The sequence below is a fragment of the Candida metapsilosis genome, assembly GCF_017655625.1.
Source record: "Candida metapsilosis strain BP57 chromosome Unknown scaffold7, whole genome shotgun sequence".
NCBI lineage: Eukaryota > Fungi > Ascomycota > Pichiomycetes > Serinales > Debaryomycetaceae > Lodderomyces > Lodderomyces metapsilosis.
The window spans coordinates 1,251,211-1,265,493 of NW_027138165.1; the positions used below are offsets into that span (position 1 = coordinate 1,251,211).

Sequence of the window (14,283 nt, forward strand, 5' to 3'; positions counted from 1 at the left end):
GTGACAAAGGATTTCTAATTTTTAGAAGTAACAATGATGATTAAGGTAACGAACTTGTGGAAATGTGGTTTTTTATGGTTATGTGGTTTTGGTTTTTGTTTGATGGTGGAGGTGGTATTTGGTGTGGGAAGGAAAAGTTTTTCTTCTTTTCTTTCTCTCAATTCGTTGAACAATTGAGTAGAATTGTGCTTTAGTACACTACTAACAAAAGAATCTATACAACCTATACCAAAAGGGTCTCTCCAACAAATCTTGCCTTTCATCAGCTATTTCTTGCTTCAACACTTCAATATCAATTTCACGTCGTCCAGTATCCAAGTCTATTTGATCCAATTTCACCCATAAGTGATTCCATGTCCTATAATAGGTCTTGTGAGCCACAAATATCACAATAATTAACGGTAATGACAAACAATTTTGCCAAAATGTAACCACATCGGCTCCAGTTTCACCTATGGGGAATATACTAGCCCAGATTTGGACCCCAATAATGAAAATCAACAAAGCCATACCTGTCCATGATCCAAATGTACCTAATGGTGATTTAAATATAATTTCATCTTTGGATCTACCTTGTGCATACAAGGCCCACCTCCATCTTAAATGCGTCAAGTTTATAAATCCCCATATGAAAAAGGAGGCCAATGAGCATACAGAAAAGAACCAAGTGAAAACGGCACCTTCGTTTTTGTTCACCACGAGGAATCCTAATAATCCAATGAGTGTGGTGATTGCAATTGCAACCAAAGGTCGTCCTTGTCTGTCAATGTATCCAAACACCTCAGGAATTAATCCCTGTGCTGACAAAGAAGCCATTGTACGCGAAGCTCCATAAACAGAAGAGTTGCCCACGGAAATCACAGCAACAATAATGACTGCATTCATAATATGGGGCACAACCTTGATACCACCTTGATTAATAGCAATAACAAATGGTGAAGCTGCAATACCTTCCCCATCTAACAAATCTGTATTTGTGTATGGAACCAAACATCCAATTACAATCGACGTCAACAAGTAGAAGATTGTCACTCGCCAAAATACTTGCTTTGTCGCTTTGGGGAGTGATTTGCGGGGATTCTCTGTCTCTGCTGCTGCTAAAGCAACCAATTCAATACCACCAAATGAAAATGCCGCACTAATAAACACCGAACACACACCTTTGAATCCATGGTTGAACGCACCCGGATGATGCCAATACCTCCCTCCAATGTAACCTTGATCACCAACACCACAGGTGATACAAATACCCAAAATAAGGAACCCAATCACAGCCAATACTTTGATAATCGACAAGACAAACTCAACTTCACCATACCCTTTAACACCAAATAAATTGATTGATGATATGACCACCCATATAATGGCCACCCACACAGCTGGATTTATCGAAGTATTCCAAAACTGAATTGTCATTGCCGCCGCAATAATTTCAGAAGGGTATGAAATTGCCCAGCTGACATAATACATCAACGCTAAACAAAATCCCCATGATGGATCAACAAATCTGGTGAAAAATGCATTGAATGACCCACTCACGGGGAATTGCACCGATAATTCACCAAGGGCATTAACAACTGTCAAAAGAGCGTATCCGACGATAACGTATCCAATTAGGACAGCAGCAGGACCACCATTAGCTAAAGCATAACCACTACCGACAAACAACCCAGTACCTATACTACCTCCAATAGCAATCATCTGTAAATGCCTCGATTTTAACCGTCTAGCTAAAGGGTGTTTTGCCGATGCAATGATCGACCTCTCCATGGGAGTCAATTCGGAAACATCTATTCCATCTTCTTCCAAGTCTACTGGTTTAAACGAATCAATGAATTTTTGGAACCGCGATGGTTCAGATAAGCTGATATCGGACTTACTTGAATCATCAGCGCGTATATCAGCAACCTGCTTCTCGATATCTGAATTACCCATTGTCACCCAACTGAGTAGAGATATCTAGAGGTAACATCCCATGGGTGAAAATTTTTACAAAACTGTGGCTATCTGAAATTCCTTTGTGATTCTTTTTTAATTAAAATTACGTGACACAAACCCGTAATTACATAACCTACATATTCTTTTTTGGCAAAGTTCCAGCAATCATTTGATCATATAATGGACATGTCTTGTTGGTCCTTATGTGCCCGAAAGAACCACAACTTTTACATCTTCTTGTGGTTGAATTTCCCTTACCAATACCTTTACCACCAATAACATACGAGCCGTCAGGTAACATAACTGTGTTTGCATCAATAATTGTTGCACCAGCCGCAGCAGCAGCGTGGATCGCATCGTTTGGTGGCTTCTTTGCCCTGCTCTGCTTTGCTCTTTTCTCCAAATTAGCAAGTTTCTCTTCCAATGCCTTTCGACGAAGCTTGTTCAATTCTGCATCATTGGTGGGTAAAATCTCATCAACATCTGCATTCTTCAACAACTCATCTTCAAGTAATTTCTTGCGTTTGATATAAGCACGAATTAATCTTGGGTCCGTAATGGTTTCGACTCTACGTTGCACGACTCCATTCTGATCACGAACTCGCCTTGTAATTCTCAAAACCTTGTCTTCTTGACTTTCCTTTTCTTTAGCATCTTGGTCTAATTTGTTGGCAAAGTATTGTTCGTGGTTAGATGGCTTGTACTCATTATAAATCTGCTCGGATCCTTCCACCAACGAGCTTCTTTGAGAGTACCATATTCTTTTAATTTCCTGTTCATACAATTTTTGATTATGAGCAGCAGCATTACTCTTGGGGACAACTTCAGGTGGTGGTGGGAATAATGGCTTGAAGGGAGTTTTTTGAGTAGCTTTCAACATTGAATATCCCAATCCAATACCGGAAGGATCCCCCTCTCCATTCAATTGCAACATCGCTTTGGTTTGATTGGCAACAACAAAATTCCTCGACAAGTTCCAAGGCGCCATCTCCTCCTCTGCTTCAATATCATCTTGTTCTTTGCTCTTTCTTTTCTCCTTCTCCCTCTTTGTCTCCTCACTCTCCATCGCTTCATTTGCTTCCTCCTTCTTTTCCAATTCTTTCTTTTTCCGGTTACTCATTAATTTTGACTCGTCACCATACAAGGTAGCTGTGTCCTCCAACACTTGTTGACCAAACTGCATTGCATCCATCAATGATGAGTCCTCAGGGGTGATCATGCTTCGAATTTCTTCCTCTGTTGGGATAATATCATTCATACCTCTCACTTTCCAAAAACCTTGATCATCACCCTGTCTTTGGTACTCCATAAACTCCTTCAATCTTTGTCTATTTTGCATATCAGTTTGTTCAGGAAAATGCTTGGAAACATCCTTTACTGAAATACGTGGCGCTCCCTTGGAATTCATCACCCTGTAAACAATCATTTTCAATCGATTCTTGGATATATTTGTCACTTTACGCGAATGAGGAGCAGGTATTTCAACAGGAAAAACATTTCCAACGGCAAAGTTTATATTCATTGGGCGGAGATAATACTTTTGATGCGAGCCTGCTCCTTGTGAACGGATTAAAAGGAAATCGGTGGTTCTTGGTTCATGTTTGAAAATGGGAGCTCTGACCATGTTGTTGTATAAAGTTGGTACAAACTCTCCAGGTGAAACCTCACCAAAGTTCCAAAATGGTGACCTATCTTCAACACCCAAGACGTGTGTTTCTCCAAATTGTGCTTTGGGGCGGGATGTGTCATCTGGGCGCTTCTTTCTGTAGTAGTTTATCAATTTCGAACCCATACCAAAGTTCGATAGTATGGGTGGGTACTGCTCCGCATACTCCAATGTAATCATATTTGCAGTGTCTGCAGTAGTTAAATCAGTTGTCTTTGCAAAAACTTCGTGCAATGACTTTCCCTTGTCCTTTTTCTTCTTGCGGAATTTCAACTTTGAAAAACTCATCAAGGTACCAGGACGTACATGGAACACAGGACGATGAAATGCTCTTGCTTCTGCTTTGGAAAGTCTTACTTTATAATACGGTGTTTGTAGTCTCATAGCTGGAATTGAATGCTCAATGGTTAAGTTACTCAAATGCGATCTTTGCTTTGTGTTGTAGTTCTTTCGCAAAAGTTCATATTCGTTATCGTTGGACAAGTTGAACCTATCCAAAGGCTGCGTGCGTTTTGGCTTGGCTTCAGAAGTTGGTACCAATAATAAATTAGGATCATTCATATCTAGTTTCAATTTATCAAGGTCAATCTGTCCATCAAAAACATCAAATTCATCTTCCAGATTCAGCTCCCAATCCTTAATAGGCTTGGCTGTGTAGTTTCCGTTTATAATTGCATCATCATCCCAATCGGCAGTTGATAATATCAAGTCTTTTGAGTACCCTTTGAATTTGTCATCATTAAGCCAGTCTCGTTTTACGTAATCGAGTTGCTTTGTAAACGAATCCAAGGAAGAACCTTTTGCTTGTAAGGCTTCGATAAAATCCAAATCACGTTGACTAATCTCCGTCACATTCTTCTGATCATACAGGGCTGGCTTCCTTTGATCTTTTAGTTCTATACTGACCTTTGGTGTTAGATGCTTCATCACTTTATTGCAAGTGATGTAGGGCCTTTTGTACTTGTAAAACATTGGCTTTGGGAGGAAGAATTTAAAGAAATCCAATCGTTTATCTCTGGAGTATGAAGGGAAGTAATGTCTGATATTTCGCCTTACTCTTTTCTTCTCGAGTTTAGCTATTTCCGCTAGCACTTTTTGCCGTATTTCAGCTTTTCGCATTTGTTGATCCTGTGTGTCTTCAAACACTCCGCCTAGATCTATATCCTGCTCTATTGCGTTATCAGGCTCAAGGTTGTTAAGGTCATCATCCCCAAACATTGCATCAAACTGGTCGTCCGCAAAGTGCTGTGCCTCCTCCTCGTCTGCTTCCAAATGGTGTGTTAATTGGGCAAGACCACTATCATCCTCTTCTGCAAGTTCATCAATGTCTTCATAATCAACTGCATCATCTGCGTGAACAGTTTTCTTTTCCCGAAAGATATCCTCTATGACTTTATCATCGGGAATGTCTGCGTTTCCGTATAGGTTTTCCATGACTTTGGATAAAAGAGTGGAGGTTCTAATGAATATTTTTGTTTTCGTTCTTTATTTTTTTTTTTCTTACTTTTGGTTGTTGTTGTTGTTTTAACATGGGTATTGAACGATTTGTATATAAGCCAAAGTCAAAGAGACTTGTTTTGGTATTACTTAAAGGAGAATGTCCAAGTGTGACCTATGATGAAGATGATGACGTTAGGGTATATACTTTAAAGTGTACCTTGAGATACAAGTCTTTTATCCAGAGCCTACTGCCTACTACAATCATACTACAATTTCACTCATTAACAGAGCTACAAGAGTTACTTCCTGTACTACAGGACGGCCGTGTCATTGTATATATGGATCCTGAAACTATCAAGGATGTCACCACCGAATCAACAATTACGTTCCAATTAGTACGATATCTATGTCAAAAGTTTGGATGCGATTTGATCTCCAAAGAATTGCCCATGTCTGAGGTACACAAGATTGCTGATCTTGACTTTCCTATAAACCCGACATACGACGAGTCTCATGGGTTATATATACCTCACTCGTGGGACAGTTGGGATAAAATTGTGCTTCATGGTAAATCAGTGGCCCTCCCAGAGGAGCAGTTAGCGGGGGTAATTCGTGATGAAGAAACGCTTCAACAACTTGATCATACTCATGTGGAAGAATATTTAAAAAAATGGACCAATCCAGACATAGTTGAGGAAACAAAGGTAAAAGCACCACAGTCTTTGAATGAGTTTGTACAAGCTGTGTACGAATAGAGAAAAGAAAAACAAAAAATATAAAAAAAAAAAAAACACAGTTCTTAATGCTTCTCAATTGTAGCCCTATGTCCAATCCCAACGAGCCATTATCGTCCACCACATCAAGGCTCTCCATATCAGAAGTGGATGGACTGCATGTCCGTGAGATGTTGGGTGTATCAGAAGGCTCAGCTATTGCTGATGGAGAGGAGGCTGATGTCATTATCACTCAGCATAAAAGAAGAAGCTCTTCAGTTAAGGAAAAAGTACACAAGAAGAAATTGAAAAAGAAGAATGCTAAGCCAACTATTACAATAGATTCTAAGGAGCGATTGCCAGTGCGAAACATAAGGTCTTTGATTTTACAAGTGTTTAATGCAGGACTGCAACAGAAATGGTGTAAGATTGAACACCCAGAAAAAGTGAAAAATGTTTGTGTTTGTTTTGCCCATGGGATAACGGAGGATGCAGTCGTGGAGTTTCCACTTCTAGAAAAGTTCGCTATGCATAGAGCACAGCTTCCCGGTAGCAAAGATTATTTATACGATCCATTGAGTACAATCTGCTCTTTACCATTAACCAAGAACGAGAAGAAATCGATTTTGGAGAAACTGAAACAAGAAAAGATTACAATCAAGGACCTTCTATTAAATCAGGCACAGCTACGTCAATTGGAATACCCTATAGATGGATTGAGAACCAACCCACTGCCGACGGGGCAGTCACGCATTTTTGCCTTGGATTGTGAATTTTGCAAAGCGGAAAACATTCAAGTATTGACACGTATCTCCTTGATTGATTTTGAGGGCAATGTTGTATTTGATGAACTAGTGAAGCCAGTGGAGGAAATTACTGATTATGTAACGAAGTATTCAGGTATAACTAAGGAGCTTCTTGAAGACGTCAACACATCAATTGAGCAGATTCAACATTTGTTCTTGGAAACAGTATTTGAAGAGGATATTCTAGTGGGTCACTCTTTGGAATCTGACCTACGAGTGATGAAGATTACTCATGAGAACATTGTTGATACTGCTATTGTTTATGATCATGCAAAAGGCCCACCATCGAAGCCATCACTAAGGTGGTTAACAAAAATGTTTCTTGGAAGGGAGATTCAAGCGGGTGAGGTTAGCGGTGACGGCCACTCATCAATAGAGGATGCGAAAGCATGCTTAGATTTGGTGAAATTAAAGATTCAGGAAGGTAAATGTTTCGGAACCAATGTTGGTGAAATACCCATTTTTGAAAGACTAAAGGATGTCAAATATACAGTGGCTTCATACAGCTCCGTTACTAATGACGATGAGGTAGTTGAAGCACATCGTTCTGACCTCAGCATTCTAGAGTTGAAAGATCTACAATATAACCTCAAATGGGATACGCCATTAGATTACAATGGTGTAATAGACTACAATGTTAGTGAAGCAATCAAGAGAACAAATGCACGACTCGAATCGATTTATAATTCATTACCTGAGAATACACTATTTATCCTAATCTCACAGCTGTCTGACCCCACCACGATGCAAAAGTTGCGGAAAATTCGTGGCAATTTTCAAAGATTGGAAAGGGAGGGCGTATCTGTCACAACGTTGCCTAAGGAGGACCTGTGGGATGTTGACAAATCAGATCAGTTAGCCGTTGAAACAACCAAAGCAAGGGAATCACTCATGTTTGTAAATATTAAGTAGACTTCATATATTGCCACTTTGGCTCATTCAAATCTATATATGATTTTTGTGGGGTCGACTTGTGGCTTTGATTTGTCTTTACCCACGCTTTCAACTGTAATGAATTTGAGCCTTGTGCTTCCATGAAAACCCACTCGTTGACCCAGGTAATCGACTCACCAATAGTATCATGTATTGGAACCGGCACGTTCTTTGATTGTGGAACAGGGGTATTGGTGCCGCTTTGGGAGAACATTGATGAGGAGAAATGATATTTGCTATTCACATTTTTTTTTTTTTTTTTTGGATCTTTTTGCTTGCTATATTATAATATTACATATACATCACCTAAATCCCCCAGTTTGCAAATGATGAGCTTCTATTATATCATTATCTGTCAACCCTAATTGAAGGGGAGTTTCATCAGGATCAATTCTCATACCATCACACAAAAATCGGAATGAATTCACATCTCTTTTAGGATTTCTGCAATACCATTCAAGGACAACCCTCATTGGTGCATTTCGCTTCACACTGCATTGACGTTCAATCCCAACTCCATCAGTAACTATTAGAGCTATGCGGTTGGAACCATCATCATTGGATTTTGTATTTTCTTCTTCACTTTCTTCCTCTTGCGTATCTTGGTCCCCTTCTTCTACATCTGGTGATGTTGCTGACTCACTAGAGTATTCTTGTGATGAGCCTTGTTCATGACATGTGGATCGCTGGTTGCCAGATGCCATTGGTTCAAGTTCCCTGTGACATGTATGATTGATAAATGTTCTTTTTTTTTTTTTTTTCCTCCCTTTTCTTTTTTCTCAATTCTACTCTCGACACGCGTAGTCAGTAAATTGTTTTGAAGTTATTTCACCACAAGCTCTACCAGTGTATACAAAACTTCATGGAAAGGGCAGTCTTGATTGAAATTGATAAATTTGAAGGGCAGTGAATGGTTTCCTTGAACTAAGCGCCACGAGCTAAATGAGAAGCGGAACGTCTTTTCATGTTCTCTAATTAAAACCGCATACGCGTCAGAGATATCATATTGCACGAACGCAACTTTTCTCTTATTAAATACGACTTGCTGCCTCCAATACCTCGCTTCTATATTTGTCCTATATATTATTGACATCCACTAAATTCAATTCTCCTCACTTTTCAAAATTTGCACAACAGTGTCAACCACCGTTGTCTCCAAGTCAAGGAACTTCCAAGGCAAGAATTTCCTCGTAGCGGAATTATCAACGCGACCCAAGACTTTGATATCCTCGGGCCCACTGCCTGGATTCCCCTTAATCAAACTCAAGTCTGGCCAATGCTTATTAACAATATCCAAAATCATTTGTACACTAAATTGTCCATTATTTAAAAACAACCGACGATTAGCAGCATCACCATTACTCATAGCAAACAAATGTGCTTTTGCAACATCTCTCACATCAATGAATCCACCAACTTCATTATCAAATGAATCATTGCCGTGTTTCTTCAACAAGTCACCAATCATAATATTTGACTCATTAAGATGATTTGGATCACATTGATAAGCTTGTGGGCCAAATACATAGGATGGATTGACAACAGATAATGTAAAATTAGGCATATTCTTTTCCATAAACTCCCATGCCAATTTCTCAGCAAAAGATTTAGCTCCATAATAAGCAGTAATCGCATCAACCGTAGCTTCGTGATACTTGATACTGTTCCAAGATTGTTCATTGAATGTCAATTTGTTATTTCTTTCATCGATATTGGAGTAAATTGCTGCGTCAGATGATGTAAGAACAATTCTTTTCAAGTGTGGAGCATATTTGTTAGCCGCATTGAAAATGTTTCGGGTGCCTTGAATTGCAGGGATGATCAAATCCTGTTCTGGGTTTGTAGTTGTATAAGTGAAGGGACTGGCTGTGTGTAAGATATACTCTACATCGCTGTGCTGCTTTACTGATTCGTCGAAAGCATCAGCAGTGGCGATATTTGGTACAATGACATATTGAAAGTTGTGATGGTTGATCAATGAAGCTAGTTTATCTGCCTTTTCCTTTGAACGAACAGTGCCAATGACTTCATATCCTGATTCCAAAAGGAGCTTGACAACGTGCTGGGCAATAAAACCCGATGCACCAGTAATGAATACTTTTGGCATTTCAGTTGATAGTGTTATCAGTCTTTATAAAAGTACTCGATTCAGTCGTCGAAAAAAAACGTACACGCGCTACCGGTTTATAGAGGCTTGGCTGCAAAGCCGTTCCTGAAAAAGCTTTAGTATAGAACAATAGTTAAGCTACAAAAAGACAAGTCTTAAACAATCTCATTCATTCTTTAAAAGTAAAATACAAGAGGAACAACTTTTGGCCAATCTTTTCAACCGCTTAAGCGCAACAAAGTGGATTGCTAATATCAGGAACATCAAAATACTGCCATCTGAAATAAAGCCCCTCAGGAATTTGCCAACACTCCTGATAATCAGGAATCTTATTCCCTCTTCCATCCAACTCATTACAATCAGCATCTTTATAATTCGACAATACTGAATGAACCAAAGTCATATCACCAAGATATTGACCGGCATATTTAGTGAAATCATAACAAGCACCACCATTGCCTGAATTATCAGTCATTTCAATTGGGATTGCATCGATTTTGTTTTTGCAATCTTTGTCGGAGTAGATGTCGAGCTCTGCTGTTGTTGGGTCCTTTGGTGGCTCAGCGGCGTTGATTAATGAAGCAGCGAGTAAAACTAAAGTTGCAAATCTCATTTTGCCAAGGAATGGTTTTTCGGTAGTTTAAGGTGGGGTGTCTAATCTCATGGCGTTTTGGAAATTTGCAGAAATCAACTCAATTTATATTCACCTGAATGAACCACGTGGATTTTTAATGGAGGTACACGTGGTGATATAGCTTCAAACACATTCATAGAGTGGTGTAACACGTGGCAGCAAACTCTTCATTGATACCAACGTAGTTTCAATGCATGGTTAGCAAATTGATAATTAGTCTATTGTTCTAGTTTTTTGTACAATTGAGAATTTTCGTGCAGAAAGTTTTGGTTGATTGGAAAGAACTATTCTTCCCGTGAGCCGCTTCTGCAGGATAATGAACCCCATTGAGTTTAAAATGAATGGGAATATGCGAACCTTTACAAGATCACTATCATGTCGAAAAGCTTCAACAGAAGCGTTTGCACACAAAAAGCTAGCCGCTTCTTACACGAAAAAAAATTAAGAATCGTCTTCAAAGTCCAGCTAGAGTGGTAGAGTACATCGCAGCTTGATAATACGTCACTGGTTAGATAATCTTTATGAGTGAGCATCTGGTTATACTATTGGCTAAATTTTCAATAAACTAAAAAACTTTAAAAAAAATTTCTTTTAGTTCAAGTAACAATAAGGTTATATGATTTCATGACTCGACTGAACAATTGCTACGTCATTACTTTAGTTAGCTTCTCTCAAAAGTAATATCACATGCTCTAGTCTCATTTTGTTTGAAGAAATCATGCCACCTTTCAATAAAAGTGATAAAGGTCAAACAATGTTGTTCCCACTCTTTCTTTAAACTCCGATAACGGAGTGCCATCTTTCACAATGTAGACATACGTTAACATGTAATTCTTCTGTGGGAAATACTAAAAATTAAAATTTAATGCGCATTTTTTTCTCTAATTTACTACTTGCCGTATATACCAATTATCATTATCAACCAAACGATGATTGATATCATAGTAGTAGTCCCATGCGTCCTTTCTAAAAATTGGTAATTCATCCATCGCGTAATGTTCTGGATGGTCTATATCATGATTAAGTTCACGATGACGTTGTGTGCACTCTTTAGCAATATTATACTCATCTAGTAAGATGTTTGAATTACACGCACCTTTCTTAGTCAAGTGATGATGCTGGTCGAATCGTTCTGTAGGAGGGTGAACACATATTTGATCTTTAACCCAGAGGCTGATGTCAGGCTGATAGTTGTGATTTTGAAAATGAAATTGCTCAAACACGTTGGGACCATATTTTTCCATCAATGGTTGCTTAACCTTGTGAGGGATGTATACAGATGCTCCTTCAAAGTATGTATGCCTTATGGGTAACAATTCATCCAAAGTTTGTTCATTCCAGTTCTTGCAATGAACCGAGATTGAACTGAGGTCATCTAGCTTTGTGATAGGTTCATCATGAGATAATGCTGATATGTCAATGTACAAACCACTGTGTATGTCAATGAATCTAGCATCAATAAAGTTTCGGCCATTACCTTGACGAGTATAGGTGGGAGCCACCTCCAACCAGTATCGACCATTGCCGAAACGCGGGTTTTCCATAATCAATGAACGATTGAAAAATCTACCCAATCGGTCGACCTGAGCAATTGGCATTTGAATATCAATATCAGTATCCCATGGCATGTTCAATCCATTGAAAGTCCAGCCCAACAAGGACCCATGGTTGATCCAACTAGCAAACCCATTTACCTCAGCAAATTGAAACCACGCACGAGCTATATGATGTAAAACACTTTGACGTTCTCGGTCACTAATATACCTCTTAAAGAATGGATAGGCAATGTGGTGGGATTTTCCATGCAACACGTCGGTGTAGATCCATGGATATTTGAAATAACGATCAGAGTGTTCAACAAGCTCGTTTGAGTATTGTAGGAATTCGAGATAATCCACTTCTTCTCGTGTAATAGTTTGGTCATTTTGTTTCTGCTGTAGGTTCTTTATTTCAACATCTGGATTAAACAGAAAGTCGTCTGTCTTGATATCAACTTCTCTTTGTAGATGAACGATTGCTTTTCTTGTATAATTTGTTGATTCTAGATGCTTCATTTTGCTAACCAATTGATCTGTGGAAACTGGTTCACTTTTACCACCGAAGCGTTTTTTCCCAATAACTGGCACTTCAATGAGCGACTCATCAGTAGCAATAACAATACGATCAGGTAAGGGGTGCAGACAGTAAAGGTTGACAGCGCCTCGATGTATCTTTGTTTCATAGCTCTCCAATCTGTGGCCACTGACGGAACCATACTTGACTAATGATGGATCACAGTAAGCACCCAAGGGATAATCCTGCCTCGTTTGATTTAACATGGGACTCGATAAATCTACCCAGTCATCCCAGTGAAAGAATATTCCTCTAGAATCACCAATCCTTGAGTCCATCGAGTGGTCCTGTTCAATAACATAATTGTACAAGTCAAATGCAATATCTTTGGGATTGAACACAGTGCTATTGTGGTATTCCAACGCTTGTAATTCAAGTTTTGCTTGATTGATGTTTGTGGTTAGAAATATTATGACAGACTTGTATAGACATATCACCAACAATAAAAATGGGAGCACCGCCCTTATTCTTTTATTGTATAAACGAGGAATATGCTTCACCACGGGTAGTGTTGATGACTTGAGTGATAAGGGAGGCAGTGGACTATTAGGTGGGCTATTTATTTGGTTCAGGCTAGGAAGACTTGAATATCCAAATGCCATTATCAAATTTTCAAGTGGTGCGGTGGGGTTGGGTTGCAAGAAAAGCTAAAATAAATGGAAATAGAAACAGATCAGTAGAATGCTCGTATCTTATCTATAAAGAAGATATTGGTAAAGAGATCTGTATATCTATAATTGAATAGTTTAGCTTTCTTGAGGTATTTTGGTTGTAAAAGTTTTTTTGGTTTGCTTAAGTATGTTTTTGATTGGATTTTTGTTTATTTTCCCGGTGCAAACGAAAAAAATAAAATAAAATAAAAAAAATAAAAAAAATAAAATAAAATAAAATAAAATAAAAATTTATTCAATTTCACACGGCCATAAGCCAACACAAAATAAGTCATTTAAGAGAACCGAGGATAAGCCTTGCATAAAAAGTAGATCGTTTGTATTTAAACTTTCATGTATCAGCGAAGTAAGAGATGTTGACACTACTAAAGTGGGTGGAAGATACATATAAAAGTACTTAAATCATATCTCTCTCCATTTCTAATAAAACTCCACACACAACTCTTTCGTTTTCAATTTATTTGGGTTTTGTGGTAAGGCATCAAATTTTTTTTTTTTTTTTTTCTTCAACTTCTCTCGTGTGATGACTGAAGAGAAAACAATAGTTTTTTTTTCTTCTTTACTACAGCAATCTAGACTCATACGGGACAGCAAACCCAATACTTAACCTGCAGGAGAAAAAAAAAAAAAAAACCAAAATAAAATAAAATAATGCACACTCTGAGGGAAGAATTCCATTCATATTTTTCTTAGAGTTATATAGCTCATAGGTAATCACTACAAGGGCTAATGTCGTAATAGCTCTTAATGACGCCTCCCTATATTTAAAACACAAAAGAACTTATTTTTTGTTTTTCTTCCCCTATGACATCGACAAAGGCCAAGAAAAAAAAAAAAAAAAAAAATTAAATCAAATTAAGTTGGATGTCATTTTTTTTTTTTTTTTTTTTCTTCTTTTGCTTTTCACTCTCACACGACTTTTATTCCTCCACAGCCAACCACTACACAGAAAAAAGCTAAAACAATAACAAATTTATATAAACAAAGTCCTGCATGTAAAACTAGTCAATGTTGTGTCTAACTCTTGAACTTTAGCGGCGTTTGCTTATTGTTCCATCAGATCCTATTGGCTGAACCATACACCCAACATCTAAAAGTCATACCTCTTCTCAGTAAACCAAAAGTAGCAAATCAGAGTGGACAAGAAGAAAAGAAGAAGTAAAAAAAAAAGGGGGTGTACTTGAAAGAAAGGGCTGAGTTTAACTTTAATAATCTTGGCAACTTACAATAGCTTTAAAAACCCTAAATGTAAACAAACAAACA

General features: G+C 38.3%; 8 protein-coding genes across 8 annotated transcripts; 2 read left to right on the forward strand and 6 right to left on the reverse strand. All coding sequences in view use genetic code 12, as the record gives it.

Moving 5' to 3' along the window:
- Positions 1-201: 201 nt before the first annotated feature.
- Positions 202-1,935, reverse strand: GAP4 (Gap4p; the record flags this gene model as incomplete). The annotated part of the gene is made up of 1 exon (XM_067694266.1): positions 202-1,935. One exon carries the CDS (start codon positions 1,933-1,935, stop codon positions 202-204), a length of 1,734 nt encoding a protein of 577 aa, XP_067546603.1.
- Positions 1,936-2,071: 136 nt separating this feature from the next.
- On the reverse strand, positions 2,072-5,038 carry TAF145 (Taf145p; the record flags this gene model as incomplete). The annotated part of the gene is made up of 1 exon (XM_067694267.1): positions 2,072-5,038. One exon carries the CDS (start codon positions 5,036-5,038, stop codon positions 2,072-2,074), a length of 2,967 nt encoding a protein of 988 aa, XP_067546604.1.
- A 95-nt stretch (positions 5,039-5,133) lies between these two features.
- I9W82_005124 (uncharacterized protein) lies at positions 5,134-5,799 on the forward strand (the record flags this gene model as incomplete). Its single annotated transcript, XM_067694268.1, has 1 exon — positions 5,134-5,799. The coding sequence occupies one exon, from the start codon at positions 5,134-5,136 to the stop codon at positions 5,797-5,799; it is 666 nt and encodes a 221-aa protein (XP_067546605.1).
- Positions 5,800-5,867: 68 nt separating this feature from the next.
- On the forward strand, positions 5,868-7,475 carry I9W82_005125 (uncharacterized protein; the record flags this gene model as incomplete). Its single annotated transcript, XM_067694269.1, has 1 exon — positions 5,868-7,475. The coding sequence occupies one exon, from the start codon at positions 5,868-5,870 to the stop codon at positions 7,473-7,475; it is 1,608 nt and encodes a 535-aa protein (XP_067546606.1).
- A 323-nt stretch (positions 7,476-7,798) lies between these two features.
- Positions 7,799-8,200, reverse strand: I9W82_005126 (SMT3; the record flags this gene model as incomplete). Its single annotated transcript, XM_067694270.1, has 1 exon — positions 7,799-8,200. The coding sequence occupies one exon, from the start codon at positions 8,198-8,200 to the stop codon at positions 7,799-7,801; it is 402 nt and encodes a 133-aa protein (XP_067546607.1).
- A 398-nt stretch (positions 8,201-8,598) lies between these two features.
- On the reverse strand, positions 8,599-9,603 carry GRP1 (Grp1p; the record flags this gene model as incomplete). The annotated part of the gene is made up of 1 exon (XM_067694271.1): positions 8,599-9,603. One exon carries the CDS (start codon positions 9,601-9,603, stop codon positions 8,599-8,601), a length of 1,005 nt encoding a protein of 334 aa, XP_067546608.1.
- A 226-nt stretch (positions 9,604-9,829) lies between these two features.
- On the reverse strand, positions 9,830-10,216 carry I9W82_005128 (uncharacterized protein; the record flags this gene model as incomplete). The annotated part of the gene is made up of 1 exon (XM_067694272.1): positions 9,830-10,216. One exon carries the CDS (start codon positions 10,214-10,216, stop codon positions 9,830-9,832), a length of 387 nt encoding a protein of 128 aa, XP_067546609.1.
- A 902-nt stretch (positions 10,217-11,118) lies between these two features.
- I9W82_005129 (uncharacterized protein) lies at positions 11,119-12,951 on the reverse strand (the record flags this gene model as incomplete). Its single annotated transcript, XM_067694273.1, has 1 exon — positions 11,119-12,951. One exon carries the CDS (start codon positions 12,949-12,951, stop codon positions 11,119-11,121), a length of 1,833 nt encoding a protein of 610 aa, XP_067546610.1.
- Between the last annotated feature and the right edge of the window lie 1,332 nt (positions 12,952-14,283).